At 37.1% G+C, this 26,354-nt stretch overlaps 1 protein-coding gene across 4 annotated transcripts in view; it reads left to right on the top strand.

Annotated features, from left to right (window-relative positions):
- Slit2 (slit guidance ligand 2) overlaps positions 1 to 26,354 on the top strand; it is a 331,184-nt gene that overhangs the window by 283,954 nt on the left and 20,876 nt on the right. For all 4 annotated transcript variants that reach the window (XM_005402479.2, XM_005402476.2, XM_005402478.2 and 1 more), the window contains 6 exons: positions 201 to 325; positions 464 to 561; positions 1,790 to 1,929; positions 18,223 to 18,316; positions 24,722 to 24,859; positions 24,958 to 25,198. In XM_005402479.2, the coding sequence (XP_005402536.1) occupies positions 201 to 325; positions 464 to 561; positions 1,790 to 1,929; positions 18,223 to 18,316; positions 24,722 to 24,859; positions 24,958 to 25,198 (836 nt within the window). The remainder of the gene's footprint in view (positions 1 to 200; positions 326 to 463; positions 562 to 1,789; positions 1,930 to 18,222; positions 18,317 to 24,721; positions 24,860 to 24,957; positions 25,199 to 26,354) is intronic.

Genomic DNA, 26,354 nt, shown 5'->3' with positions numbered 1-26,354 from the left:
TCATAATACTCTCCAGTGATAAAGACTTCCATTGCAAGCTTGAATATGCTGTGACATTGCTGATTTTTTGTTTCATCATAGAAAAGAAACACCTATATGTATGAGACCAATGATCTCATACAAAATTCACTATTATGTTAAAGAGCAGGTGAACTATAAATAGAGAACATCCATTTTTATATGTTTCAATTAATTTTTAGGTCCTGTGGATGTCACTATTCTTGCTAAATGCAATCCCTGCTTATCAAATCCATGTAAAAATGATGGCACCTGTAACAATGATCCCGTTGACTTTTACCGATGTACCTGTCCATATGGTTTCAAGGTAAGTACAAGCTGTTCAAGGAGCCACAACCTGGAAATACTGCTTTCGTTCCTATGCCTTCCTTATTCAACCATGCTTTCTCTGGAGCTGAGAACTACATTGTTTGCATTCAGCTTTACTTGGTCATTCTTTCTCCAGGGGCAAGACTGTGATATTCCAATTCATGCATGCATCAGCAACCCATGTAAACATGGAGGAACTTGCCACTTAAAAGAAGGAGAAAGGGATGGATTCTGGTAGGTCACTAGGCTTTCTCATCTCCTGTGTCTGTGGTATCAAAGCAAGAACAATCAAACCAACCTACATTTTCTTTTTTTTAAGTCCCAGGGCATTATTTTAAAAGAAATATCAGAATAAGGACAAAATGTATTGGTACTAATCAGAGATTATAATATTAAAAACAAATGGAGATGCTACAGGATTCCCAGCTGAGGAGGCTCCAAAGTGAAAAATTTAAGAGCAGGTGCATAAAATATTATGACTAATCAAGGCAGATGAGGGCACGACTGTGTGTTGGTTCAATTATGCTAATTAATAGCTAAATAATAACCTCCTGAAAGTCCTATATTCACCCAGATTTGCTTATTGCTTTAACAGACAGGTTATAATGACAATATGTGGGCCCCTATGAAACATTAATTTAATGACTCATTCCCAACCCACATATAAGTAGACAAACATGCTGTGATTATTTCTACTCTTGAATTATTTAATCATATGGTACAATTACTTCAGGTGTACTTAATGAATTATGAAAGAATTTCTTATTGAAATTAATAATGTCCCATACACATGTTAATCTACTGCTAAAGCTTATTAGAAACATAACAATTCAGAAGAAGTATACTTCACTTCTGTTACAAAAGTCTGTTTTGTTCATCTAGACTTTACTCAAAGACTGTTTCGATACTTGTTCAAGATTAAATATATAGTGATTTATGCTAGGGTAAAAGTTATCTTTATTGAGACTTAATTAAAGAAAACATTCACTTTTGATCATTACAAGGAAGACAGAATTTAGTTTTTAAATTTCTTTCTGTTAGAAAAACCATCAAGGATATTACACAGAGTAACAGATGATATAAGTTTTAAAATCAGAGCCAGTTCCTTCTCAAGAAAAGCATGATTATTTCACTAGAGACCAATTTGAGTTTAGCATATGGAGGCTGTGTAGGAGACCTGCAAATATATTGGGTTTATTGACTTTTAAGACCGTGGACCCATTTGCTATCTTGCAGCTGCATAAATTTTATTTTTTAATGTTTTCTGGTTTGTTGGATATTACCTTAAATTGAACTTACAACATGTCTGTTCAAAGCATTTTAAAAATCAATTTCTTGCAGTTAAAGGCTCTGTAATTGATGAGTGTATTCGTGCTTGTTTTTTTTTTTAATATTTTGACAGCCTGGCTTTAAAGTGCAGCAAAAAGATTCTATTTCTTGTCTTTCTTCCTGTGGTTTTCAGGTGTATTTGTGCTGATGGATTTGAAGGAGAAAATTGTGAGGTCAATGTTGATGACTGTGAAGATAATGACTGTGAAAATAATTCCACATGTGTCGATGGAATTAATAACTACACATGCCTTTGCCCACCTGAGTACACAGGTATGAAGAATAGGAAATATGATGCCATCCATCTGGGTATCTATTTGAGCACATTACTGGCAAAATAATACATATTTTATTATGTTTGTTTACTACATCACTTCTATTATTCAGTAACTGGTAGTTGTTTTAGAAATTAGATGTAAGCATAAATAACAGAAGCACTTAAAGATGGCTTCAATCAACCAAATTAAAGAAAAAAAACCAGCTCAGATCAATACATGCATCTGTCAGAGAGACACATTAACCAGTAAAAAAGCTGTCAGAGTGAAGATTTTATCCTTTGTTTCACTGACATTTTCATGCACACAGTTTTCCCTTTGCAAACCAGCTCACCAACACATACTTTAAAATAGAGCATTTCTTTCCATAGCCAAAACAATTGAGCATGTCAGATAACTTATGTCCATAATTACTTCTTCACTAATAATAGTTTGTTTCTAATAATCTGTGTCAATTAAAATGAAACAATTGGGAAGGGATAAAAAGTTCAGGATAGTCCTAGGACATCACACATTTTTTTGGACATCTGTCTCTTTGGGTGATGAATCTCCTAAGCCTATCCAAATTCCAGCACTTCCTCCAGATTCAAGTAAATTTGTTAAAAGGTTGAAGTCACATTTATCAATGATCTATTTTGACAGAATATTTGTTTGATTATTAATGAGGCTATGAATAAGAAACATCACAGTTATCTTTTTTCTCAACAAATCCTTAGTTGGAAGAGAAAAAGAGAATAATACATGTTTTTATTTGTAAGAAAAAAAGTACATTTTGTCACTCTTCAAAATTATTATTTTCCTTTTGCTGGGTGTTTCCATTAATTATATTTATTTCCATATTTCCAATACATAGTTAATAATATCATAGAGTAAAATATCTACTAGATGTAGGTAGCTAAGCTTAACATTGGTAAACATGATGAACGCGCACATTGTGGGATGACATTTCCCAGGGATTTACTGGAAAATCATGGAAATGTAAGATTTTTGGAATGCCCAAAGTTTGCATACTTTTCTTGATGGCAAAGTATTTTTCCTGATGGGAAATTCTAGGTAGAACAACACGGTTCAAGTGTAATAAACCATTTCTGAGTGTTTCTGAGGCTACCTTTGCCACCACACACCTGATGCTGTGTACTGTTCTCTCATATCAAGTTTCCCAGTAGAATGATTAGAGTGGGCTGGATCCCTAAGTACTGTATTACATATATACAGTGCTTACCATGCTTAGTGGGCATTTTTTATATTCTCATTAATGAAGCATAGTCATTGTATCCAACAGGAACCTACACTGGTGTAGCTAAAAAGAATTTAGGGTGCTACATAGTTTTGACCTTCTAGAACCAGTATCACTTATGTAAGACTTCCAACACTGTCTAATGACCTGTGGCCACAGATTTTAGAGCCCCTATAGCTACCTTAAGTTTTTGAGGGTATGTAGATATCACTTTATCGGACGGGCTAGTTGTACCTGTGTATGAGAAGCCCTATGTCTGCACCAAAATCTGTTGCTTATTATCTTCTTAGGATAGAATGATTCTCTTTTTCCATCATTGTTCTGATCATTAGAGAAAAGCTTAAGAACCCACTTATTTTTGGAGGCCTCTGCAAACCAACCTGCTCTGACTCCACCAAACAAATTTGACCCAAGCATTGAAAGCACATTTGCATTCTGTGTGCCTTTGTGAGTACAGAAACCAGGAAATTAGTTACACCTCTCCTTCCTTATGAGACCTGGGCTTAGAAACACAGCTGTGTTCAGGTTCTTGTATATCTTTTTGTTGATAATTTACAATGGTGGTAGATATTTCTGAGTTGGTTTGGAGGGACCCGTGCTTTGGCTTTAGATTTGCTATTCCTTGTTCTTAACTCCCTCTCTCTCTCTCTTTTTTTCTTTTTTGAGTGTTTGTCTTACCTGCTCTTCCTTCATTTCCCAAGCTCCTGTCCTACACCTGTTCAATTTAAACATATATCCTCTTAAACTAAGTGATTCAACTCAGTATATCTAAGGTTTCTCTGAGAACTATGATGAAACCTCACTCCCCCTTCTATACCAGATTTATTCCTTTGAAGCAGCATAACAACCCAAAGTCTAGAAAAATCACTTCTTAGCCAAAATGTGACATTTATAAAAGTCATCAAGCAAAAACCTACCATGAGTATCTGTCAAGAGCCATTTGGCTCTGGACAAAAATGGACACTCTTTTAGTCTTTTTTATTTACAGCTATTACAGATATTGGATCGCCTTCATTTGGGCAAAGAATCAAGAAAAATACTGAACTCAAGAGAAAGTACATGGTATACAGTATGTAAATATATTACCATTATAAATCTACATTGGAATTTGTGGGCCATAAAGAATTTGATACTTTGGCAGTAAAGATGAGATCTAAAAGGCAAATTTTATAACTCATCTTTTAACTGTAGTGCTTTTATATATGTGAAATGACTGCATTTGCAAAATATCCAACAGCCATGTGCACATTTTGAAACCTGAGGTACATGAGTGGCCTTTATTTAGAGGAAAGGATAAATCATCCTCTAGAGTTTCTATCCTGTTTCATCCAAATCTGCAGTTCAGGAATAATTTTCCTACAGTTTGACTCTATCGTTTTAAATGTAATTTTGCAGTCTAATTAATGACCATAAGATCTGGGAAAAGAAACCTGATGTGCTCAGGGAATATAATAATGTTGTCATTGATTAAAACTCATTCAAGTTACAAGTACTTTTTTCTGGAAGGTTTTTAACTCCGTATCCTAAAGTTATGTCTACTTAGTAGGAATAAATAAAACCTCATAGAAAAAGCTCGCAAGTTATTATGGTGTTTGCATGTGGCTCCTGTGGTAGAGTCAAAATGGACAGAAAGTTGCCAGTGAAGAAAGTTCTCAGATTTGACAGAAGTCTGACAGAGGACTCATGACATGATGACCAGGCTGTAAACTGGGCTGAAACCATTCAAAATGAAAGTGAACTACCAGTGGGAAATGTATCCAGTTTAGTTAAACCCTGAGGACCCAAGCATCCCAGTAAGTTGATAATGACTCATCAGAAGAGAAAACCCTGAGCTCTTTTCTGCTAGAGAGATTGACCGCATACATTGTAGGGACTAATACTGTTCCTCTGTTTCCAGAATTCCACCGTACCCTCTCCGCTCAACTCATCATGACTATTCTGTCCACCGCAACCCACCAACTGTCTCTTCAGTTGCATAATACACACTTCTTAATTGCTAGTGTTTTCTTCAGCGAATTTAATTTTGGAGAAGTAGAATTCCCTATGATTCTAAGTTAAAATCATTCTGCCAAGTATTAGAAAAGTAAGAGTTTGAAATCTACATAATTTAAAACTTAATTCTATAGTCTTAGCATTAGTTTGGGAGGTTCTGGAGATAGATTTTTTTAAAAAAATTAATTATTATTATAGCTTTTTTAAGAACAAAACATTTCTCATCCATAAATTGTCAAGGATTTTTTTTTGTTTAAACAAGCTCCAGGGGCTGGGGATTTAGCTCAGCGGCAAAAGCGCCTGCCTGGCAAGCGCAAGGTCGTGAGTTCGGTTCCCGGTACCGGAAAAAAAAAAAAAAAAAAAAAAAAAAAAATAAACAAGCTCCAAAGGAAAATTGGAAAGATGGCACCTGTGTAGCATTGGAAATGACATGTTCACTTAGGCTCTAGTATTAGAAAAGGTGCTGAATTGAAAAATGTACACTGCCAAATTTCCCAACCATCAAAACCCCAAATCTGCTATTTCAACACTGTGCATCACAGGTAACTGCACGAGACCCCACAAATATGTTGCAAAATTGACCACAGTTCAGCTTTCCTTCTGCCTAAGATTATAGAAAGTCAGTAAAATGGAAGTTTTTGTGGAAGTTTCTCAGGTATACTCCTAGAGTCTCTTTCATGGAAAACATTCAGAACACAGTACCTTTTCCATTTTATACTATTATCTTTTTGTTTTAGTTTTACAAATCTGACTCCCACACACTAACCATTCATTGTACATTTCAAACAGTAAAACTCTAGTTATTCCATCACCTGGTTCAGAGGCAGAGCCATCGCGCTGCCTTGCAATGCCATTGACTTTTGGCCTCATTTTTCTCTGTCTGTGCCTTCGCTCATGTAGGTAAGAAGTCTAAGCCTTACTGCAGTTTGCTCTCTCACCCTGGCTTCTCTGTTAATGCTATGCGTTGGCTTCATGTGCTCCACTGTTGTATTGCAATGTAAAAAGTCTTTTGTCTCTTCTGTCTTTGTCGCTGCCAGCTGCTAATCTGAATGAGGTGGAAAAAGGTTAGTTGCCTTTTAAGTCTATTATGATTTTCCTTTTCGTTTTCCTCTCCCTTTTAAAGCTACGCAGGTTTTACTGTGTGTGCATGATAAGGAATATTGATCAAATATGAAGTTGGAAAGCAATATGTCAAATCAGTAATTAAATCCTTGGTATATGTAAAATTATATCAAACACTCTATAGTGGTCCTCTAAAGTACACTTTGTCAATTTCTAGATGGCTGTAATAGAAAATCTGAGTGTGAAGGGAGGTAGCTGGGAAAAGAAATTAATACTTTCTACTTCATACTTGTCTTATAATTTTACTTTTGAAAGATACCATGTGACTTGATGTTAGGGATAGTTCTTAGAACACTAAAAGCACAACCTGTAACATAAAGGGATTGAGAACTTTTGTCCAGTGGTTTAAAAGCTGCCAGACTCTATCTCACTGTAAAAAATTATTTTCATAGTATTGTATAGACATAAAGTCTCAATTACCAATGGAGATTTCAGGAACCAAATGTTAAATATCATTTTTCACTCCTTTAAAAGAAAAAGAAAGATACCATGAACATATATTGTCTTTATAATGAAAATCATAGGTCACTTAGTACAATAAATAAACTGTAAATAGAAAAGCTTTAAAGTGGTAGGAATTCTCCCATAACTTTAAATGTATTTCTTTAGTAATATGAAATCATAGCATATTTTAAGCTGTGTACACTTATTAAAACATTTTACAAAACAAATATTGCAAAAACCAAAAAGTTAATAAAAAGTTAACTTGGCTAATTCTTATAGAATTGTGTGAAGATAAAGTCAGTCTTTTAGAAGCATACAGAGAGGCGTGTTTAATCAATGACATCAGTATGGTCCCAGTATACATATACATCAGCGTCCCGACAAAGGAGTCATGTAGTTGTTACAGTAATACCCACATATGGGGAACCGTTATGGAATTTTCATGAACTTTTATCTTAGCGACTCAGAATTTTAACTAATGTCATTAGACGCTTTGTTGTTATCGTTTTGAGACACAGTCTCACCACGTATCTCAGGCTGTACTTGGACTCATTATGTATTCCACATTGGCCTCAAATTCAGGATGATTCTTCTGCCTCAGCCTCCAGAGTGCTGGGATTATAGGCATGTACCACCACACCCAACAGTATTAGATTTTTAATCACTCAGCTTACTAAAAGTCCTTAAATACTAAGTCCGGGAACAGTGTCTTGAAAGAAAAATGTGTTGTTTTCCCAGTTCCAGTTATACATGAAAAGCATGCAGAATTATAAGACTAATATAGACAGCAGCGGTCTCTTGTTAAGGATTTCATTTTCTTCTGTCGCCTTGTTTGGGTGGTCTACCTCGTTTAATTATTTAGTCTTATGATGTTCAGAGTACAGCTGAAAAGCATGAAAAGGTGGATTCACATTTTTGAATGTAAAAATATAATGTGCACTATTATCTGCCTGTCGATTAATGTATCCAGTATTTTCCTTGGCCAACTAATAGCTTTAATTTTTTTTAAACAAATGATGGTCTTGAGCAGGGATATCTCAGACTTGAGTCTACACAGAAACCTGACAGCAATTATTGTATCACAGGGATAGGACCCTAAATAGAAAATATATGTACTCTCAGGAACAAGCTTGGCAGTGAGGCAGTGTTTGAAACCACCACATGGATTCATGTGTTGACTACATTTCACACTTATGTTCATAAAAGATCTCTTTTATTTCTAAGACGTTTCTGCTGATTTTGCTTTTAAAAGCAGTCATGCTATTTTCTATGTATTTTTAAACCAAAAGATAATTTGAGACAGAATTTTAATTTCTTTGTAGTGCAAGTTCATTTCCTTAAAATCCAAAGAACCTTTGTAATTACTTGACAGACTGTTAATATAAAAGCTCTACAGATATGAATAATAACAATTTAGGCAATAATATTTACAAAATATTAATAAAGCACCTACCGGGGATATGCACCTCCCCCTCCTAAATAGGGGCCCATATGCAAACCGGTGTGCAGCTGACCCTGAAGCCTGCGATGGCCATGGCTGCCTGGCCTGGAAGCAGCCCCTCCCCTTGGCCCCTCCTATTTCCGGCCTACATGGCTTCCTGTGTCATGGCACAGGGCCCCTACTAGTTGTTGCCAAACAAGCTTTTCCTCTGCTTTCCCTACCTTCCCCTCAGCTTTCTCTACACAGTTGTTCTTTTGAATGTTTGCAAAGACTAAATAGGGAACCACAAAATCTAAGTGGACAAACACAATCTATTTTAGACACTAAAGGAAGAAAGCTCCCGTCAATGCCTATGTGATTAATTCGCACACGGAGGTTGCCTTCTCTCAGGTAGAGCAAGTGATGGTCTGTGAGGGGAAAAGCTCAGATTTCGGAAACAATGTTTATAAATTTTAGGACCTCTCTCAGTTTTAGTTCTCAATTCTGTGAAACAAGGAAAATGGTGTGTGTCCTACTTCACACAAGTGTTAACAAATTATTCGAAACAGGACGTAAGAGAATAGTAAAATTCTAAATGTCTGTCCTTCAGGAATATCCGAAGCTCCCCTATGTGGCAAGTTTGAGTTTTGTATCATAGAAGTGAAGCATGGTTTGGATTATTAGATGCCATTCTTCTGACCGAAGAATACTTATGAGAATTTGGTAACAAAATTATACCTAAATTATATATATGAAAGAAATTTCTCCCGCCAGATTTTTCACTACTATATTCTTTTCTAAAACTATTTTTAAAGTTGTATTTTCTATACATACTTCAAATAGACTATTTGTTTACCTTTACCATTTGCTTTGAATTGTAAGGATATCACATACCAAAGAACTGGGTAGGCTATATTTTTAAGTTTTTGTGTATGTTCTTAGCCTTTCATGATTTAATAACAGTGATTCTGCTGTTACTAATGCTGCTCTGAGATGCGTAAGATCTGAATATCAAAGTCAGTATAGTTGTAAACATACTTGAGATTCTCAAATAAGAGAAACTGAAGTTACAGTGTTTTTTACCCGGAAAAAATACTGTGTCAGCCCAGTAATATTATGTGGTTTGCATTCATCTGCCAGCCTTTCAAAGTTTTCTTAAAGTATTTGAATCTCAGAAAACATTTTAAAAGAACGCTTTGCTCTTACGAGTTAAAAGGCAGTACCCATTGAGCTCAGAACAACAATTTAGCTGAACCACTCTTATTCAGTCTGATGTGGATTTATTTATTTTGAAACATGAGTCAAATATTTTCTGGACTTTCAGTAGCTGTTGGAATTGGCTACATTATTTAGCTTGAGAGTTCCAAGAAGGAAGTACTGAAAAACACCTCCTTTTTAGTTTGTTTATTTGGAGAGGTAAGTTTTTCCATTTAAAAATGCATAGGATGTTTATTGAGAAAACACCTTGGGCAGGACACCGTGTTCAGTATCGAAAATGATATGAAAAGCCATAATCCTGGCCATGAGGCAAACTCCTTGGCCTTGATTCTTGACTGCAAGTTCAGATTAGGTCAGGTATTTGATGAGTGCAAAGCTATCACTTCTCAGATCCTGAGTACATTAAGAGCATAAGATAACAATGATACTGATTTCAAGTAAAGAGAAACACTTTCTAAAGTGCTTAACTCCTAGGTAGCTGAGCATTGTTAGGCAACTAATTTCATATCATTTAAACAAAATGAGCACCAGAAAATGATTTTCCTTCTGTGAGACTTCTTATAACCCATATTAATAGTGCATTCTCTGGAGTCTTTTTATATTGAGTTACGATTAACTTTATTTCATGGGCTTTCTCTGTGGCAGAGTCCTGATTGTGTACAAATCCCATTTTGTGCATATTTCATGAAAAGACACCTATCAGTGGCTCATGCATCTTCACAAATTCATGCTCCCTCAAGATTAGTTCCCTGCAGGGCTGGGGATTTAGCTCAGTGGCAAAAAGCGCCTGCCTGGCAAGCAAGGTCATGAGTTCGGTTCCCGGTACCGGAGAAAAACCAAAAAAAAGATTAGTTCCCTGCATTTCATCATAACAATTGGATCCACTTAAATTTAGAAAAGTAGGAGCAGTCTGTGGGATTTATTGATCATATTTTGAAATTCAGCTAAGTGTTTCTAATTGCAAAGATAAGTTTCAAAATAATAAACACAAATAGCAGCAGATTATTAAAAGAAATACTCAGAATGAGTTCATTCTCAAAAACTAAACAACAGAAACCATGTTCATGGATAACCCTTTCCTTCCTAATAGAGTCGTTTATCCTCATCACAACTGATAAACGTGCTAAATATTGAGACTGCAGCCTGGACATGTTCCTTTGTTCATGCTCTCTGGTGCATGGGATTATAACCTCGAGTACCGGCTGCAATAAAAGATGGGCTTAATTTAGCAAAAGACAAGAAAATATAAATGTGGTCAGCCCTTCATACCTGTGATTGTTTCGTCTGTGGTTTCAGCAAACTGCAAACTCGAAGTGTATAGGCAAAATATTACATTTGTACTAAACCCTTTTGCTTGTTGCTGTTCCCTGTACGGTACAGTGAAACACCACTTTACATAGCATATACATTGTGTGAGGAACTGTAAGTACTGTGCAGATGGTTTAAAGTAGATACGAAGATGAGTATAGGTTCTAGGCAAAAACTGGCAATTTATCAAGAAGTTTGGGTATTTTTAAGAGGGTCCTGGAAGAAATTACCCGGGGAGACTGAGGGATGAAATGACTGCATTTCCTGTCAGGTCCAATTCAACTGCCCTAGGATGACTTCCATAATTTCATAAGCTCTGTCCACCTCCTTGCCACGTACAAGGTCTGCAAGAGGAGAATATTTCCATTTGTATATATGTAAAGCACAAATTAAAAATGTACAATTTTTGTAGGACTCAAATAGATTTTTTTAAATTTGGTAAAGAGAAACATTCAGGTCTTTTCAGGTTAGCTTTTCTCAAACATAACAAGGTACGGTGCAGACAGGCACAATCCCTGCAGTCCTCCCCCGGTCCACTCTATTTCCTATTGCAGTGATCATTGTTCGGCAGAGGAAAGAGCAGGGTGTCCAAGACTCCACGAATGACCCAGCAAGTCTAGCCTGCAGGACGTGACTCAGGTTAAAGTCAGAAAACAAATCTGCCACCAGTGTTTGTTATCTCTTCTTTATATTGCACTGTATACCATCTGGATCTCCTTCATTGACATTTTAAAAGCATTTACCTACCGTAATCACGCAAATGAGTGTTAGCTTTCACATCTCTTTACCAGTATCTAGTTTATGCCAGACAGTTAATGAGCACAGCCAGTGAGAATGGAGAAATACAAAAATGTAAATGAATGTATCTTTTGCCCTCAAGAGGTGCGGATTTAAGAAATTAAATCTCATGCATGTCATTCAGCTGGTTGCTTCTTTTGATACCTTCCTTTGCTGAGCTAATTCAAGCAGTGATATCAGTACCATATATTCAGCCTTTTCTTGAGCAAAACCTAGGCTCAAAATCAAATATTTCAAGAATGATGTAATTTACCCTTTATTTCTTGGGGATTCGGTCAGGCATTGAACCCGACTTCCTCCCTTGTTACAAGTGTATTTGAAAATGTCCTAACTGATTAAGGTTAACATGAGAATCCCGGCCCAGCTATTCAGATCCCTGTCCTAAGACCTCTCTCTATCATTATCAATATCAATGATCCTGTCTCATTATGAAAAAGGAAGGAAAAAATAAAACCTAGTTTATGAATAGGCAGCATTGTCTGCCCTAGAATCCTCCCCACCCGTCATACATCCATGACCCCCAGGATGGATCTTAGATTTTATCTACTTTAGAGAAAAAAATCTAATGAACTGCACAAGCAGAAGCTAGCCACATTAAGGAAAGTTGAGTGTTTTAGACACATTGTGTACTGGTTTTTTAAATTACCTCTTTTGAAAATTTCCCATCCTGAATTCAAAGGGCAGACTCTGGGAAAAATTAAATAGAGAAGCTGCATCCCATTATTAATTCCACACCCTTGCGTATTGCTCCATATTGTGTGAAAAAAGATTAATAGTTTAAATAGTGATTTGAGTTGGAAAATTCCAGAAATCCTAATCTGAGGACAGAATGATTAACTTCTTTTTGCTGGGCAAGCTTGAGGGTTAAGCATGCCTTGAAGAGCCACGCTGTTGCCCACATTTCTTTGGTAAGTAGAAGGCAATTGACCATCTCTCCAGTAACTCGAAAATTTCCCACCTCTCCTGCTTAATTCTGTTAATAGAGCTACTGGAGACATCACAAGCACATGGCCCCTGCTGACCTCTGTGTCTTCCCCGGGTCCCACACTGCTCACATGCCTTATCCGCCTCTCAGAGCCAGGACTCTGCAGGATGCTGCCCGCATGGAGCCCCTGCCTGTGTGCTGCACACCTCACTTCCTCTTCACCTCATTTTCTCACTGTCTACTCTTTCTCGGCTCCTCAGTCCAACTTCTAAAACACAGAGAAACACCCACTGAGCCCTTAGCACTGAGGCAATTTTATATTTATTTGTTACATTATTGGATTAATATGCCTCTCCTCTCTTCATGAGAATAGGGATAGCTTTATACTCTGAGTGCAGACAAGTTCCTTTATGCAGTTACATTCAAAATAGATGGTGAGGGATTCACTCTCAGAATCATTAGAAATGAAACCATAGGCACATTTACAGTGTAACTATTAGGGAGGAAATCAGCATAATATTTCTTACACTGTTTCAGTAAGGGATAATAAGTAATTAAAACAAAAAGATGAAATTCTAGGAGAGAAGTACAGAGGAAAGTAAGATGGATTTCTCTGTGCTTAAGAGGAAAGAACATTACGATCAGGCTTAAGGATTTAAAATGAAGCAGGTGGTAAGGCCATGCCTGTTTCTCGGAAGAGCCATCAATGTGCGTTGAGGTTTCTGCCTCACCGCAATGATATTCGCAATATTGGTACCACCGGGGCTGTGGGCACACGTTGACACTGTTGTCAGCCCTAATACTGTTTTAGGCTAAATGCAGTAATGTGTTGTACAGCCGAGCACGGTACTCCCTCTGGTAGCTTACCATCTGCATTGTCTATCTATTTAGAAGGATTTTTCTTAAGAAAGATATTTTAGAGCCATGGTGAACCTTATAAGTCTTCAATTTCTAACTCTCATTCTAACCAAAGAAAAACTGACTCCCCAAATTAGAAAATAGTTCATTTCACTGCAACCAGTCAATTCTGGGATGCTGGTTATAGCTGAAGAAGATCCTTGCAAGAAGAGGAGAGAGGACAACCCAAAAGTCATTTCACTCAGTGAGGACACATTCGCCCTAAGACCTCTTTTCAGTAGTGAACCGCTTCCCTCTAAGCAGAACATCATCAGCTGTTACTTCTCCACTGAGAAGGTGACTGTGGCCTTTATCCAGGTTAGGGCACTACGTCAGTCCACGGCCATACTCTTGGCAGTTACCTGGGATTGATCTGAGCAAGCCAAGATGAATGATCACATTACCACCACACTAGGTTCTCCAGAAACCAGGTGTTCAGTATAGCTGAATTATAGCTGCTCCTAAGAGCAAGCCTTTGAAGAATCATCCCTTATAGGGCTATGGCTACTGCTCTTGCCACATCCCTCTCGTGTGACTGTAGAATGGGAGCCATATCTAGTCCCATCTTTACCTACAGATGTAATCAAATGGGATGATCCAAGAACTAGGCATCACATTCTCACTAAAAAGGTACCTCAGCTAAAGACAGGTTGTGCTTGTCTTCAGAAAATTCTGGGTGTTCAGGTGTTGTCAGCAAACTACCTCAGTTACCAGTGGACCATTCACTGACCTCAGTTTTCCTGAGAAGAAGTAATAAGTTACCTGGTTGACCACTGTTTCTACTCTAGAACATAAACAATTAGCATGAGCACATATAGCTACCACCCTAACGTCATCCACACACACAAAAAAACAGTGTTAGAAACCAGATTTAGGAGGGAAATTAATTTGTGTATCTAGTGAAAAGTGAAATCACAAAGACCAGACAGTCATGCTTTACATGCTATTGTTCTGTTACTGGGGGACACTTAAGGGTCCAAGGCAAAAAAAAATGAAATGAGAGGGTGAGTTTGAGGCAGATCATGGAGCACCGGTTTCCTGTATCTCTTGAAACCTTCATGAGCAGAAGAAATTTGAATTGTATTTAGACAAGTTGCCCTGACTGGCACAGATGGGCTGACACCTTCTCTGATAGCAAGTTAAACATACATGACTCTGCTTGCACTGAAGTCAACTACTGCACTAAATGGAATGCAATAAAGACTCTGTCTGCCTTTCTCTGCTGTCATCTTGCACTTTATTATTTCAAGGAGGAAGGCATCTATTGGTGAAGTTATCTCAAACCCTGGACCATCAAAAATCATTATTCAGTTCATTTTCCATCATTTTCCCACTGATTCAGCAATGTCTCTGACTCCACATATAGAAAAGAAAAGAGTAAAAAAGAGTAAAGTGTGTGCAATGAAATTTTGGGTCACTGTTTTAATAGCAGTAACTGAGAGTATCTTAGCTCACTGCAATTAGTGCACTGTTCTTCCTGGACAAACAATTCGTCGTTAAACAGCCAATTTTCATATTGTGTTTGAGAAGTGGATATTCAACCAGTACTTGTCTAGGGCATTATTGTACTGCCTAATATTGAGCTCTGAAGACTCACCACTGTGGCATATCATGTAAACTTTAAAAATTGCCTTGTCTTCAAATATAGTACAATTGAATACACTTAAGAAAAATTAGAGAGACAGCCTAGTCAAAAAGTTTACCATTCTATCAGAGAACATATAAAGTAATGTTTAAAATGAAGGACAGAAGTTATGCTGTTACTAATATTAAATGACCTACTAAGTAATAAACAGAAAAATGTCTAAAAGCAAAAATGAATCCCAACTTGAATATAAGTAGACAAGCTTGAGTTTTAAAACTATTTATTTGAATAGTCATTTCATGAAATACTATTTCAAGACGACATCGTATCACACTCTATGGAAGTAAAAAATAAATGTGGCAACACTTCTGTTAACAGTCACGGGGAACAAGTTTAATGTCAATAATACAAGATGCTTACATATCAGTGGCACCTGACAACCTGAACTTAAAGGGTTGTCGTGAATATTAAGTGACTGTCTATTTATACAAGGTTTAAAACTGGCACATAGGGGGCTGGGGATATAGCTCAGTGGCCCAGCACCTGCCTGGCAAGCACAAGGTCATGAGTTCGATTCCAAATACCCAAAAAAAAAACCAAAAATAAAACTGGCATGTAGTAGGAAGCACTGTATAAATGCTTATTAATAAAGATATTTCATATTATATTTAATCCTATAACAAGATAGACACAACCCTAGATGAGAAAATTGACAACAGATGCCAAAGAAAATTATGAAAGCCAAAGTAAAAGCCATTATCCCAGGCATGGAGTTGAAATGCAATGATAAAATAATGAATAGACCCAGATGACCAAGTACAAGGTGGAAGATGGAGCTTAGAACTGAGGTAGGCAGTAACAGAATAAAGAAGATGCTGTCATAATATTTGTTAGCATCAAAATGTTTGGTGATGGCAAAAAGAGGTCACTTTTTTTAGTTATCAGGCAATCTTATAGCCTGGTGTGTAGTTATTTGCTGACCACAGACACTCACGTGCAACCTTCGTTATGACTAGTAGTGTACTCATGCTGTTCTTCAGAGGAGTGAAATAGGTCCTTGACATGGAGCATTTCACACTCAGGTTGGTGTGCTACTCTAAAGCCCTTCATTATGGATTTGTCAATTTGTTTAGCCAGCAGATTCTGACCCTATGGGATCTATGCAGAAATTCCTCATGGAGAAGAAGGGGTTAACTGTTTTATTCTCTTAGAGATAAAATTCATTCTCTACATTTTGTCTCTAGCTGAGAGTTTTCCTACTGGTAGACTGGAAGCTGACTGAGGACTGGATCAATTACAGTCTAACTTGTACCCTCAGCATGTAGCACCACGCCATATAGTAAAAGTTGAGAATTGTGTATAAGCCATAGTTCGATGTAATTGGATTTGGTTGGGCCACAGTGAATAAAATAAAACATTTCCCTTTTCTTACCAGTTTAAAATATTTTCTTACTTTCAAATTAAGTAAAAATTATATAGAATTACATTAATTATGTATCTAAAAGGTCTTTCTCCACCAGCAAATTTTTATTATTTATTTTTTTGGTTTTTTTTTTTTTTTTTTTGGTTTTTCTCCGGTACCAGGAACCGAACTCACAACCGTGCACTTGCCAGGCAGGCGCTTTGCCGCTGAGCTAAATCCCCAGCCCCTATCCACCAGCAAATTTTTAAAAGTGCCTTGGGTAGAGCCTACTGCAAACAGTCTGTAGCCCAACTGGATAGATTTAATTACTAAATTGAAAAGTATTTCATCATGATAGGCTTATAAACTATAATGAATAAATCTCATCTAGGTTTCTAATGTAAAGTCATTCTCATTGAAATTGCAAATCTTTAAAAAAGCTGTGTAAAAATAGCTCACCATGTACATACTGCTAAAAACTTTTGTACTACAACTTTAGAGACATAGAAAATCTTATGGAAGCAATTTATGAGACTTTCAGTGCAATTAGCTCATTTAAGAGATAGAAAACAGCTTGCTATGGTAACTAATGAATATATTTATATACTTAGATCGTAAGAAAAGATCCTAGAAATCTAAATAGTATGTCTCATTCAGCCGACAGCTATTTCTATCCATCAATAGCATTTTACCTTACCAAGAGAGTCTTACATCAAGAGCAAGTGTTGCGAACTCCTGATTCTTAAGCCAGTACCACTTTAATTCAGACTGAATAAGTGAAAGTTTTTAATAGTTTCTTGGAAGTAAACAGCAGCCTATAGATCTGTCACTTTATTCATTTATTGTATGTAAAATAATTTAGAAAGTAGTTTAGGCGGTAGAAAATGAGAAAAGAACTTTTTAAAATATACCTGTCTAGTCAGTCACCCTACTATCTTACAAAATGATTGGAAAAGTCTTCTCAGTGAAAATTATACTTGGTCTAACATATCAGAAATAGTGACTGTGTTATTCATATTGGAAGAAATCTCCTAAGAGATTTTCAGGCATGATTCAACATACAGTGCCTAGGATGTACATAGCTTTTTTTTAAAATTTTTGTTTATTGATCAAAATTATTCTTCATGACTTAGCCAACACTCAGAGAAACAGTGTGTATTCTTCCCCTACTTTGCTTTTACTTTTTTATTATGATACAGTGGATGTGCCAAGGAAGTATTCTTTGGAGCTATTGCAATGATTCATAAAAAGGAAGCCAAGTATTTTTTCTAGATTTGTAAGGCTTGGAGACTATGAAGATTAGTGGATGTTTTGCATGTATATCCACAGCATAAGCCATACATAAAAGGACATATATCAAATGGCTTCATCCATACCAAGCTCAAAAACAGACAAAACTAATCAACGGTCTTATCAAGATAGGGGTCACCTTGTGCTTGGAGCGGGGAGAACTAAGTGACTGAACTGGACATAAAAGAGGCTTCAGGAGGCTGATAAATGGAGTACTTTTGGATGTGGATTCTGTTCACCTGAGGGGTTAAATTTCTAACTCTTCATTCAGTGTTCATTTATTCCTTGGTGCGTTATATCTCAATGAAAGTTCTGTAAATAAATAAGCAAATAAATAAATCAAGAGTAAAGCACTTGAATTTCCTTTACCTAATTCCAACAGTGTATTGTAAAGGGCTCACACCTCGCTATAGTTGTACCATCTTAAATCATACAACTACTTAGCAACAGGACCAAGACCGACATGGGCCCTTCTGACCTCATCACTTGTGGGTTTTGCTTACGTTTTGTCTGGTGAGGGTTTTTGTTTTGTTACTTTTCCCCACGTTGCTTTCCATTGTGAGCTGCACTAACCTCAGAGACCCATGCCACAGACCACAGACAGGAAGTTGCCGACCTTTCTGTGTAAACTAACGCTGTTTGCCATGTTGCAGGCGAGTTGTGCGAGGAGAAACTGGACTTCTGTGCCCAGGACCTGAATCCCTGCCAGCATGACTCCAAGTGCATCCTGACGCCAAAGGGATTCAAGTAAGTCGGTGGCTGCCTGGGGCTCACAGTCAGTGGGGGTACTATTCTTTCTGGAGTCCTTTTTCTCTACCACGCTAGCTTCACGCCTTCGCTCAGGATTAAAGGGACGTACAAGTGCTGTGGACAGTTTTCCAGATGCTCTTGTGCAGCGTGGACTCATTTTAGTGCACTGAAGCAGAAGAAAATAAGGCTTCCCATTGTTCATTCAGAGAAGTGATTTACAGAATAAAGTAGCCTTTGAGTCAGTTTTTTAGATTTTTTTGAAGGCTAATCCAATTGAACGTCCTATAGCCACTAGATACTTCTTACCTGAAGATACCTTGGAGGTAAAATAGAGAAATTGATTTTAATAGAAATGAAAATTCTGTGGTCTAAAATAATAATTTGACTACCCAAGGTAGGAAATAGAGAGTGGTTGTGCATTGTAGTTGGCCCTGGTCAGTCCTCGTCTATGCCTCTTGTCTTACTGTAATTACTGGTAGTGTCCTTTCATTTTAAATATGTCCTGTGAGATGATGAACTCTTATGCTCCTGCTCGATAGTGGGCCTCCACAAGTGGATTCAGAATATCAAAATAATTTCTTTTTCCACCACAGCAATACTTCTGAAGTACGCTTTGTTCCAAATTCCATGATTTCATAGTTGCAGTCCTGAAAGATTTTAAGCGTCTGTCAACAGCATCCTCTCTGGGTAGAGCTGCCAGTAGTTTAGAGATCATCTAAACAGAAGGAAATCAGGGCTGAGCAAGTTTAAATGCCCATCCAAAGATCTCTTGGTTATTTATTGGCAGAGCCAGAGCTAGGTTTGATCATTTCCAGTTGGGTGGTTTTTCTAATACATGTTACGTCTAAGACATTTTATAGTATATGAACACTACATTTGGTTTCTAGAGATGGCAGGTGGGTTTCATAGGCGTGACACAGTTGGGTTCAGAAGTTGAGCTGTACTTACATCAAATGGTTAGAAAGCAACATTATTTGTTCTTTGACCTCATATTTATTGTGTATCTTCTATAGCCAGCACATATTTTTGGAGCACTTTATAGCTATTCACTTCCACATGCTTCTCAGTGAAATGACCCAAGGTTAATTGCCATACGAATCAGAAAATCATAAAGTTCTCAGGTCAGGACCAATTTTCTAAGTGACAGGATTTGAGGTATATTTCTAGTATTTTTAAATTTATCAACTAAATCATCAAAGTCTAAATCAGATGTGGGAATGGAGTCAGCATTTCAAAGGTCCCACTATCTTTCCAAGGTCAGTCAGACTTAAATATTCTCATGTTATCTTATGATGATATTCTTTTATTACAGCTTGACTTAAAAATGTAAAGTGTTAGAATATACAGATATAGTTGTAGCACCTTCTGATTCCATTTCATGTCTTACAGGAAAGGGGATGGGGCTTGATTTTATCTGACACTGTATTTAGTTTAGACCCAACACTAAAACCCAAAATCTTGCTGTATTTTTTACTTTCTACAAAATTATACATTACATTTTATTCTACAAAACGTTATAGGTGAATTATTTAAGGCCTGATGTCTTTAATATACTCACTTTTGAATTTGGTAAAATAAAACAGCATCACTTTAGATAAATATCATCATTTCTCAGGGAAATTAGAAGGCAAATTTTCCAGAACTGCCTATCTGCTAAGCAGATTTCACAGGGTTTTCTGCATTGTAATTATAGGATATAGTATTAGTAAGAGTGAATAGAAGCCATTAAAAATAAGAGATCTTGTTTTCAAAAGAAGACTGATTCTTAATTAAATCTCTTCTATTGCTATCAATTCGATTGCACACACAGTGCATTTTGCTGGCTTGTGGATTAACTGATTGAAAGTTCAGTTATCAGCAGTCAGTAATTCATGAGCTCATTTTATAGCTATCTGCAATTTAGCTGAAAACAGGTTAATTCAGAATGTCTGTTGTTACTCTTATAAATAATTGCACAGTGTGGGCAGCATAGTGGCAGAAAAAAATAGACTTAACGACCAAACAAGATAAAGCTAGTAAAAAAGAAATCTCTACTAATAAATGTTATTTGTACAAGTTGTAGTATTGCTTCAACTTCACTTTCTGACTACTAAACTAACAGTGAGTTTTCCTTTTCTTGCTTTATTATATGCCTCACAAATCTCTTAAATCACTTTGAGATATTTTTAAGACAAGATGTGTCATAAGCAGTGTTTTCAAGCATGCATCTTACTTAGTGTTGGGGTTTCTATGTGGTTTATTTTATATTCTTAACGTTTTTTCTCACTCCTTGTCAGACAGAAGAGTAGGTAGAATATGATAGGTTTTTCTCATAACACAATCTTTGAGAAATTCTTATTTACAACTTTTCTTTCCCTTTTGAAGCTTGGTGTGAGGAACCAAAAAGAGACGCAAATGTTAGTCATGATATAACTCCGAGTTCTAATGGGCTTAAGAAACATTTGCAAAGGAGAAAATATAAAATATCTCTTATATAGCCACTGTGGTAAAGGCATGATTCTATTATCTTTTACTTGATTTCTTTTCTCAGATAAATAATTCAGAGTGTTTCAGAGTATTTCTTCTTTCTTTTAATGCTCAGCACTTCAGCAGCTCCGTGCACATTAACAGTGATGGAAGTTCTCTTCTAAGACCCTGTCCGTCTCTTCGAGAATCTCTATGGCCACTTAGGGTCCATTTAACTTCAGACTTGCTGTGTGCTTTGCTTTATTATGATTTAACATTAAAACCAACTGGCTGCAGAGCAAGCACATTTTCTCTGAGCTCATTTTATTTCTTAATTCATATATGCAAGATGAATATCTGTTACTGTTAGAGGGTATGTACTTCCATTTGTTTTAATTCATTGGCTCTCCTATAAGACTTAGTTCCTGATTTTGCATTTTACATAAAAAATCTTGGCATTCGGTAATAATACATTTATTCGGGAGTTTTTATTTATCCTTGCTTAAATTCTACTATTTTTGAAATAGAACAGTGGATAATTAGTACAGAATAAACCATAAACACTTTTACAGAATTATAGACAAGCATGGAATTACAAAAATTACAAATAACTTATTGGACAAACCTTATATCTAGATAGTATATTACTGCCTTTTTACCACAGTGAGTTTTTTCATTATTTTAACATATTTTGAGATGAAAATAATTATATGTATGGTACAAATTATTACAGCAACCCTTGAGAGATAAAATAATGTAGTCAAGAATGCATTTTATGTTAAATGAAATAAATCACATATAGAAGAAAAATACCACTTGATCTCACATAGTTGTGGAATTTTTAAAATTTGAAGTCATAGAAATAGAAAGTAGAATGCTGGTTACCAAGTTTTGGTTGTAAGGAAAATAGAGAGATGTTAGTTACAGGGTAGGAGATGTCAGACATAAAGAAGAGATTTCAGAAGACCTAGTGTCTATCCCCTGGTGACTACAGTTAATAACACAGTATTATATACTTGACATTTACTGAGAGTGCATCTTGTGTATTTTACCACAAAGGGAAAAAGATAACTATGTGAGTTAACAGATATATGACTTTACTACGGTAACATTTCACAATGTATATATTTATCAAACCTCCTGTTGTACCTCTTGAAAATGCAATTTCTATTTGCTAATTTTACCAGAGTTTGCAAAAGGGAAGGGAACTCAGAGGTGGAAGGAGAGAAAGGCAAGGTGAGAAGAAGGAAAAAGCACTAAAATATGTCAGGCCCATGTACCAGCTCCCCAGGAGAAATGCAATCACTATGTGCTGTAAACATTTCCAATAAAAAGATTTTAAAAACTGGGAAAACATAAGTTGATATGTTAAAGTAAAAAACAATAATAATAACACTTATTGAAGAAGTCTTCTAGTTTAAAAAGAATCTTTTTATTATAAAAAGGAGTTATATATACAAAGTCCTTATTCTGTGGAACTAAACCATAGTTTTCTGGTTTATGGAATTTTTTTTTTTCTTGGTCTTTTTGAGGCAGGGTCTCGATATGCAGCTCAGGCTGGCCTTGAACTCACTTTGTAGCCCTGGCTGGTCTCGAACTTGTAACGATCCTCCTGCCTCAGCCTCATGAGTGCTGGGATTACAGGCATGCGCCACCATGCCTGGCTGGTTTATGGACTTTTTAAAGTCAGTGCACTCTCTCTTAAAACCAAAGCAAAAATACTCAGGGAAGCCCAATGTATAAAAATATATTACAACAGAAGAGAATGGGGCAAAATGGAGACAGGGAGACTTACTGAATCTCTCTCCACCTATGGCCGTGCCTGCAGCATCCACAGTCCCTTCCACAGGTGCACAGCACTTACAGTACTGCACGTTATCTGCAGAGGAAGCTCGGAATTCCACTGGATGCCTGAAGCCTCTGAGAGTAAGGATATATACACGTTTTCCCTATATATACATATCTATGATAAATTTGAATTTATAACTTAGGCTTAGAAAGAGATGAACAACTCTCCCCAAAACAGAAACAAAAACAAAAAAGAAAGATTAACAATAACTGATAATAAATGGAACAATTAAAACAATATACCACACTAAAAGTTATGAGAATGGAAGCTCTCTCCTAAAATATCTCATTGTACTGTTGTTACCCATCTTCTTGAGCTAATATGAGATGATAAAGTACCCGCATGATGACCCAATGTCAGATGAATGATACAGGCACTGCCGCATAGTATTAAGCTATGACATGAGGGTTAACTAAGCACCAACAGTGTTTGTACATCATTTTCCCATTGCTTGCACAAAAATACATGACACTCTCAATTCAAAGGACGAGAAGAGTATTTTGGCTCACAGCTGTCAGAGGATTCAGTCCATGGTCAGTTGGCTCCAAGACAGAAGTGCCATAGCAAAAGGACCTGGTGGAGAAAACCTGCTCAACTCATGGCAAAGAGCAGAGAAGAGAGAAGGAAGCAGAAAGAACAGAAAGGACTCAAGGGCAAAATACATCCTTCCAGGCCATACATTCAGTGATCCATGCCCTCCAACTAGACCCCACCTTTGAACTTGAGACTTTGGGGATACTTTATATCCAAACTATAGCATTAAGACATAGTTTCTAAATAACTATGGTATAGGTAGCCTGTGCAGTGTGGATATGCAGGATAAAGGAATAATTTACACCCAGGGCTGGAAGGACTAGGACAGAGCAAAATCTTATTACCAACAGTGCTGCCCAATTAAAAGCTTTATAATTGGTTATTTCTACAATTTCCAATTTAATATTTTTGACCATGGGTAATTTAACCTGTAAAAAGTAATTTAAACTGTAGAAACTGTGCGTGCGGGGTATAGTACTGAAAACTGCTACATGTACCATATTGGTTTTCTTCAGGCAATTATAGGTCTTGAATCCTTGACGGCATAGTCTGGGTCAGCACTAGAGAAGGGCAGGTTGTAAAGGAAATCTTCTAAAACTGATTATCCAACATAGTACAGTAGCTAGAAAGCCCAGGCTTCCTTGTCAAATGGCTTGGGTTCACTTCCCGCCTAAGGTATTGAGCGGCTGCGTATCCCTGAGCAAGGTACTTCACCTCTTCCTCCCTTAGTGTCTTCACCTGTGCAGCAGATGTAATGGTATCATCATATCTCTGGGCCACAGAGCAAACAGAATGAATCCATAAGGGCCAAGTGGTTGAAACAGGGCCTGGCCCAGAGGAGTGCTCTAGCAATGTCAGTGGCATCATTACCCAGCTTCTTCATCATCGATGCAGCTACATCTGCTCTCCCTCTTCTTCATGAAAGTGAACTGCTGAGAAGCTGGCCGTGGAATTGGCTCCTGGAGTTCTGCATCACATCCCCTATTCCGACCTGTCAGTCCTGCCTTGAACTGTCAAAATCATCACTTAGATTCACTGAGAATTAATCTATCTGATATTAATGAATCTGGTCTTCTTATAATTATATTTTGTCCCAGTACCTCTAGACACTATAGGAAAACTATGTTAATCATTTTAAAAGTATTCTTCATATTCTTAATAGACTTTACAACATAGCACTTGTGTCATCCCTACAGTCAAATGAAATGGGCAGATTGAAAAATAATATTCACTGAAGCAAAATAAGGAGAAGGGGAGGGAAAGAAGAAGAGTGAGATGGAGGCAGGGAAGTAGGGGGAAGCCCTGGTTCCATTGTCCTGTTATTGTTTTGACTGCGGACCCTCAGTATCGAACAGAAACTCAGGACCAAGGAGATAAAGGCTTTGATCCCCTGACAGATCCGTGAAAACCATGCCCTACTTTGCAGCCAGTGGAGTTTTGTAGACATTCATTAGTTTGGGGAGAAGACGATTCTAAATCAGTTTTTTTAAAAAAAACTAATGTCATTTCTAAATGAAATGCAGCTGCTATAATGATTTCGGTTGCATCTGAAATTTTGCCTCTTGTTCAAACAGGTGTGACTGCACACCAGGATACATCGGTGAGCACTGTGACATTGACTTTGATGATTGCCAGGATAACAAGTGTAAAAACGGTGCCCACTGCACAGATGCAGTGAATGGCTACACCTGCATCTGCCCTGAAGGTTACAGGTAAAAGCAGGGGTGCACACTTACTTTTAGAATTAAGACTTCTAGGATTCAAATCTCATAAAAGCTAACATGTTTTTGTTTTCCTCTTTATTCTGTAGTGGCTTATTCTGTGAGTTCTCTCCACCCATGGTCCTCCCTCGGACCAGCCCCTGTGATAATTTTGATTGTCAGAATGGAGCTCAGTGCATCATCAGGGTAAACGAACCAGTGTGTCAGTGTTTGCCTGGCTACCAGGGCGAGAAGTGTGAAAAACTGGTCAGTGTGAATTTTGTGAACAAAGAGTCCTATCTTCAAATTCCTTCAGCCAAGGTTCAGCCTCAGACAAACATTACTCTTCAGGTGAGAAGTCCCCATCCAGCCAGGGCTGATCTAATCATTGACCAAATTCAACATGGAAGAAAGTACATCTGCACTAGCTTGTAAATGATAGTGTTCCTTAAATAGCCAGTTAACAATTGCATGGCATAATCACAGAAACTGCTCCTTGTGTGACAAACTGTAGTAATTTTGCTCTCTGGTATTTTTATTCACTACCTGATTCTAAGCTTGAAAAAAATCCCACAAAAACAAAGTATGAATCTCCTTTTCATGCTCGAGTAGGTGCTTTACCCATTTATTTTATGGTTCTGCAGTTGAGCCTCTGAGACTTTTCTTAGGAGACCCACAGGGAAGAAGGGAAGAGGTGAGGCAGAGCAGCTGGATTCAGCCAGGATCTGTTTTCCCTTTATCCAGAATCTTGCAGTATTGGCGTGAAATTCACAACCTTCAGTTCTGAGTCGTTCTCCCAAGACAGTCTTTAAACAGGTCTTTCAAACTCTTAGGAAAGAGGTTACACTATATTAGTCGTAAAAAATATAGCAAATATGGGACAAATCATGGCTACTTGTCTACCTGGTAAGCAAGCATTTAATATATTTTGAATTGAAATGACTTCAGGCAATTTACTATAGACACCATCACTTCTTATTTGATTATGTTGACATTCCGGCAAGGGGTGAGGCTTGCTTTGAAGTCTTGAGGAATGGGCTCCTTGGAGCTAAGCAGTTCTCCTTAAAAAAAATCTGTCTTCTGTCTTCCCCTTTCCATTGTTTGCCATATTGGATATTTTCAGGACATGAGAGTAGTGTGGGGCTCTAAATTCTTACTTTCATATAACTTGTCCTTTAAAACCCCAAAAGAAAGATAGCAGGATAAAAACAAGCTTCTTTTCCTGTACATGCCATCAATATGAGGAATTTTAATGTAGGATATGAGAACCAAACTTGCTCCATGCAGATACATTTAGTACATGCCTAAAATAAGGTCAATAACAGGAACAGAAGGAAGAATAGTGAAAATCTCCAGGAAAGAAAGCTCTAAGCATGTCCAACCTGTTCACTTAAGCATTTTTTCTTCTTTCTCAATTTTTATGAGTCTTTTTACAACAGAGTTTCTGTTGACAAGTGTCCTGTCAAGCAGAATTTTCAGTATACATTTTCTCCTCATAACCATAAGG

This window comes from Chinchilla lanigera, unplaced genomic scaffold (assembly GCF_000276665.1).
Source record: "Chinchilla lanigera isolate Chin_1 unplaced genomic scaffold, ChiLan1.0 scaffold00079, whole genome shotgun sequence".
Taxonomy (NCBI): domain Eukaryota; kingdom Metazoa; phylum Chordata; class Mammalia; order Rodentia; family Chinchillidae; genus Chinchilla; species Chinchilla lanigera.
The sequence above is the reverse complement of the archived record's forward strand: the minus strand, read 5'-3'. Positions and strand labels throughout refer to the sequence as shown.